The sequence below is a fragment of the Emiliania huxleyi genome (genome assembly GCF_000372725.1).
Source record: "Emiliania huxleyi CCMP1516 unplaced genomic scaffold EMIHUscaffold_51, whole genome shotgun sequence".
NCBI classification, from domain to species: Eukaryota; Haptophyta; order Isochrysidales; family Noelaerhabdaceae; genus Emiliania; species Emiliania huxleyi.
The window spans coordinates 694,723-699,038 of record NW_005198167.1 but is presented as its reverse complement, the minus strand read 5'-3'; the positions used below and the strand labels follow the sequence as shown (position 1 = coordinate 699,038).

The 4,316-nt window shown below is 65.7% G+C and overlaps 1 protein-coding gene across 1 annotated transcript; it reads left to right on the top strand.

Annotated features, from left to right (window-relative positions):
- Window positions 1-1,680: 1,680 nt before the first annotated feature.
- Window positions 1,681-4,035, top strand: EMIHUDRAFT_212215 (hypothetical protein; the record flags this gene model as incomplete). The annotated part of the gene is made up of 4 exons (XM_005766538.1): window positions 1,681-2,050; window positions 2,438-3,472; window positions 3,614-3,770; window positions 3,861-4,035. The coding sequence occupies 4 exons, from the start codon at window positions 1,681-1,683 to the stop codon at window positions 4,033-4,035; spliced, it is 1,737 nt and encodes a 578-aa protein (XP_005766595.1).
- Window positions 4,036-4,316: the final 281 nt, after the last annotated feature.

Here is a 4,316-nt window from a genome sequence, read left to right as displayed (position 1 = left end):
GGCGAGGTCTCGCCTCCGCCTCACCTCTGACTGGTACTACCGCCTCTGAGAGCATCGACTAGCCTGCTGAAGTTCCCCGGGCGAGGACGGCGGCATTGGATCGTGTCGCCTCCCCTCCCCGGGAGGTCGGGCCCGCTCTCCCTGGTTGACGAGTCGCGCCCGCACCCGCGGCCTCTCTATCGTCCTCGGCTCGCCCCCCCCCTCCGCCGGCTCCTCTCCCGGCTCGGGGAGGCGTGGCCCTCCCTGTCGGTGGAGACATTTTTCGGGGAGGGCGTTTAATTTCGCGCACCTGCTGTCCGCCGCCTGCGGCGGCGCTCCGCGCCGCTTGGGGCGCCTGCGGCGCCCCTGGGCGCGCTGCGCGCGCCTGTTTTGGGGGGGCTACCAGCACCGAAAAAGTGCCTGTTTTTCGGACGAACACGTGCGGTGTCTCGTCTGTACCTGTGTGTCTCGACGAGACTCTCGTGTGCTATCCGCTGTGTGAATCGCACGCGACAAAACAATACGGCCCTATCCTGTGGAGTGGGCACTCGTTCGCACGCTACCCACACACGACACATGACAAAGCCGTATTTGCACAAAATCGGGGCTCAGTAAGTGACGACAGTGGCCAGTGCCGGGGACCCCAGCGCGCTGGCGCCGCAAAGAACAGGGTGGTTAGCGCTGCCAATACATATACATATCCCGATGCGCATCTTAAGACCCATGCGTCTCTTATCACCGCGAGTAAAGTGGGTACCGCCATGACCAAACAAAGAATTCGAGGACACTCCCTCGCACGACACCCGGCACAGGACTGGCGCGCACTGGCACTAACACAGGTACACCACAAAACAAAGAATTCTTAAAATACAGCCTCTCTCACAAAACAAAGAATAAGTTCTGATAACGTGATAAGGGTTGCCCGGCCGCGGCGCGCGGTTGCTGCGCAAAAGCTTTTGTGTGCGAGGGTTCGCGCTGCGCTAGGCTCAGAGCGAGTTCGCGCTGCGCTAGGCTCAGACTGAGGGAGGGTGTAGAGGATGTAGAGTGTGTGTAGAGCGCTGTAGAGCTGTAGAGCTGTAGAGCGCTGTAGCGCTGTAGAGCTCTACATTCGCCGCGGGACGAACTGCGTGCGTTGTAGAGCGATGTAGAGGCGCTCTACAACGTGAAATCTCTCGAGAGCCACGGACTCTCCTCATGCATGTTCCATACCCCATCGAGAGGGACACTTTCCTCTCTATCCATGTGAGAGAGATTTTTAGCAATACCAAACAACTTTTTTTGTTCCATGTGAATGACGACTACTTCGAGGGGGGGGGGACGTCTGAATACACGTGTGACGTGTCCCTCCATTCACACTCTCCCAGCCCTCCCTGGTCTAGTGCCCGTGTTCTCCGCCCGCCGTGCGGATTCGGGTCTTCTTCGTCCTTTAGACGTTTCACCTAGAGCAAGCAGGGCGACGCCCACGCCACCCACATCCGCCGGCCGGGTGGGGCTTGCACGCTAAGATCTCATTAGCGGGTCGCTCTTTAGCGGGTCGCTAGTCAGAGCCGGTGCCGCGCGAGTCTTGGTCGGAGGATTCTTCGTCGTGGTCAGCCTCTCTCGCCCGGTGCCTCCGCCGCACAGGCCCCCAACCGCAGGAGCCCGAACCAACTGTAAGCGAGCCGTCGTTGTTGTAGTCGACGTTAGAGTTGCCACCATCGCATGTGGCGCCGCAGCACGCCCGAGAGCAATCGTGTCGTGCAGGAGGAGCACGGCGGTGAGTCGGAGCGCGTATGGATTCTCTCCGAGTGCGTCCTCGAGGCGCAGGAGGAACTGCGCGCGCGTGAGGAGCAGCTCGCTCTTGTGCAGTCCATGCTGCGGCTCACAGAGGCGGAGCTGGCGGCCGAGAAGCGTCGCACAGTTCAACTGTCCGCGCGCGTGGCGGAGCTCGATGACGCACTGCTCACCGCGAATCATCTTGCCACGACTGCGCTCGACCAGTCTGAGGAGGTGCTGAGGAAGACCCGCGCAGGCGGTGGCACGGCGGTGTCCTCAGCAGAAGAAGGAGGGGTCGGAGCGAGCGGAGGCGATGGTGGCTCGCCAAGCCACGGGGCGGATGCGCGCGTCTTCGAACCGCCGCCCATCGGACAAGATGGCGCCCCGCCGCCGCCGCCCCCACCGCCGCCGCCGCCGCCGCCGCCGCCGCCGCCGCCGCCACCGCCGCGCCCGCCGCCGCTGGAATCGCATGGCCCTGGTGGCACCAGCGAGGCGGTGGCGCCTCCTCCTCCTCCTCCGCCGCCGCTGCAGCCGCCCCTTCTGGGACGCACCGCGTCGCCGCGACGGCGGTCCCTCTCCTCGCTGCCGTGGACAAAGCTTCCAGCGGCCCGAAGTACGCACGCAACACCTGCCCAGTCTCACCACCTCACCACCTCACCACCTCACCTGTTGCCACACTCCCGCCTCACCGTCCGCCACGCAGTTGCTGGCTCCGTCTGGGAGAGCGTCCTGCTCTCGCCCGTCTCGACAGAGTCGCTGGAGGATAACTTCGGACTCACGCCCACTCGCCGCAAGGGCGCCGCTGCAGCCATCGCCGCCGGGTTGACGGTCCGCTGCACCACCGCCAATGCGGGCTCGCCGCTGTCGCAACCCCCTCCCGCCTCCCAAGGCGACACGTCTCGTGGCGCCGGCAGCGCAGCGGGAGGGCGCGGCGACAGCGGCGGCCCCGACACGCCGCGTAGCAGTGGGAGCCGCACAGTGCTCCTCGAGCCGAAGCGCTCCTCCGCCATCGGCATCGTGCTCCGCTCGTGGCGCGTCTCACTGCCGGCGTTGAGGGACGCCGCCGCGACCCTGGACGCCGCCGTGCTTCCCGCAGACCGCATCGAGGTGCTGCTGGGGACAGCGGGCTCGCCGTGCGCGCTCCCGCGGCCGGGGGAAGTGCGGCTGGTCCGGCAGTGGCTCGAGTCGAGAGGCGTGGCCCTCGACGACACACACGCTGTCGAGGCGTCCCTCGGCGAGGCGGAGGCCTTCTTCGCCATTGTCGGAGGCGTACCACGTCTCGCGCCGCGCCTCCGGCTCTTGCTCGCGGAGCAGTCCTACCTGCCGCGCGCGGCGCAGCTCTCGTCGCAGCTCCGCGTTTGTTCCGAGGCGGCCGCAGAGGTGATGGGCTCGGGCACGCTCCGACGCCTACTGGGTACATTGCTCGGTGTGGGAAATACCCTGAACGCGGCTACGTTCCGCGGAGGCGCGAAGGGGTTCGAGGTTGGTTCGTTGCCCAAATTGCTCGCCGGAGGGAGACCGCAGTCTCGTGGCGGCATCATCGGGTATCTTGCGGCGCACACCCCGTCGCTTCCCGGCGATTTGGAGGAGGAGATGCCGTCGCTGCCGGGCGCGACGCGCCTCTGCCTCGCCGAGCTTGCGCTCGAGCTGCGCGAGCTGCAGGCTTCCATCGACACCGTCGAGGAGGACCTCACGCAGGCGTTGCGAGAGGCGCCACTGCACGACGAGGGTGGCGAGGGTGGCGAGGGCGGCGAGGGCGGCGAGGGCGGCGAGGGCGGCGAGGGCAGCGGTGGTGCTGGAGGCGCTGGAGGCGGCGGTGACGGCGGTTGCGGCGACGACGGCAGTAGCGGCCCAGAGGCCACCGGGGGCGTTGAGGAAGGCACGGGCTCACACGATCACATCTTCGTGGCTCGCGCGCGGGGATTTCTCTCGGCGGCAAGGCCGCGGCGGCGCGCGCTCGAGGCGCAGCTGCCCGAGGCAGAGGCGGGCCTCGATGGCGTATCTCGCTACCTCGCGGCCGAGGCGGAGGGCGAGTGGTGCCTCTCGCAGGTGCACGCTTTCTTGAGTGAGCTCAAGCGGATGTGGCCTAGTCGCTCGCCACGCGCCGCTGCGCCGTCAACGCCGAGGCCCGCTTCGGTGACGCTAGAGGCGCCTTCCGCGCCGGTTCTCCGCGACGGCTCGTCCGACCAAGCGGGGCGAGCGTTGGATGCGGCTCCGGCGGACGGCGGGCCACCGTCGGAATCGGCCGAGCAGGTGGGGCGAGGCTCCACAGACTACGGAGGAGGCGACGAGTATTTCTAGGTCAAGGTGAGGTGTTAGCGCACTCTGACCACTGTTACCAAATCTCAACACTTTGTATAAATTGGAGCACTTGGAGCACTTGGTGTGCAGACTGCAGTCGCGCCACGCGCGCCTCACAGCCTCACACACCTAGTCCTAGAGTATACAACAGCTTATACAAAGAGATATACTGACGTATAAAGTCAGCCCCTTGGAGTGTGAAAGGCTTCGTAGCCCTGAAGATCCGCAGGACTGGAGCGAAAAAAAGCAAGCGAGTGGTATAAAGTGTACGAGTCATTGGA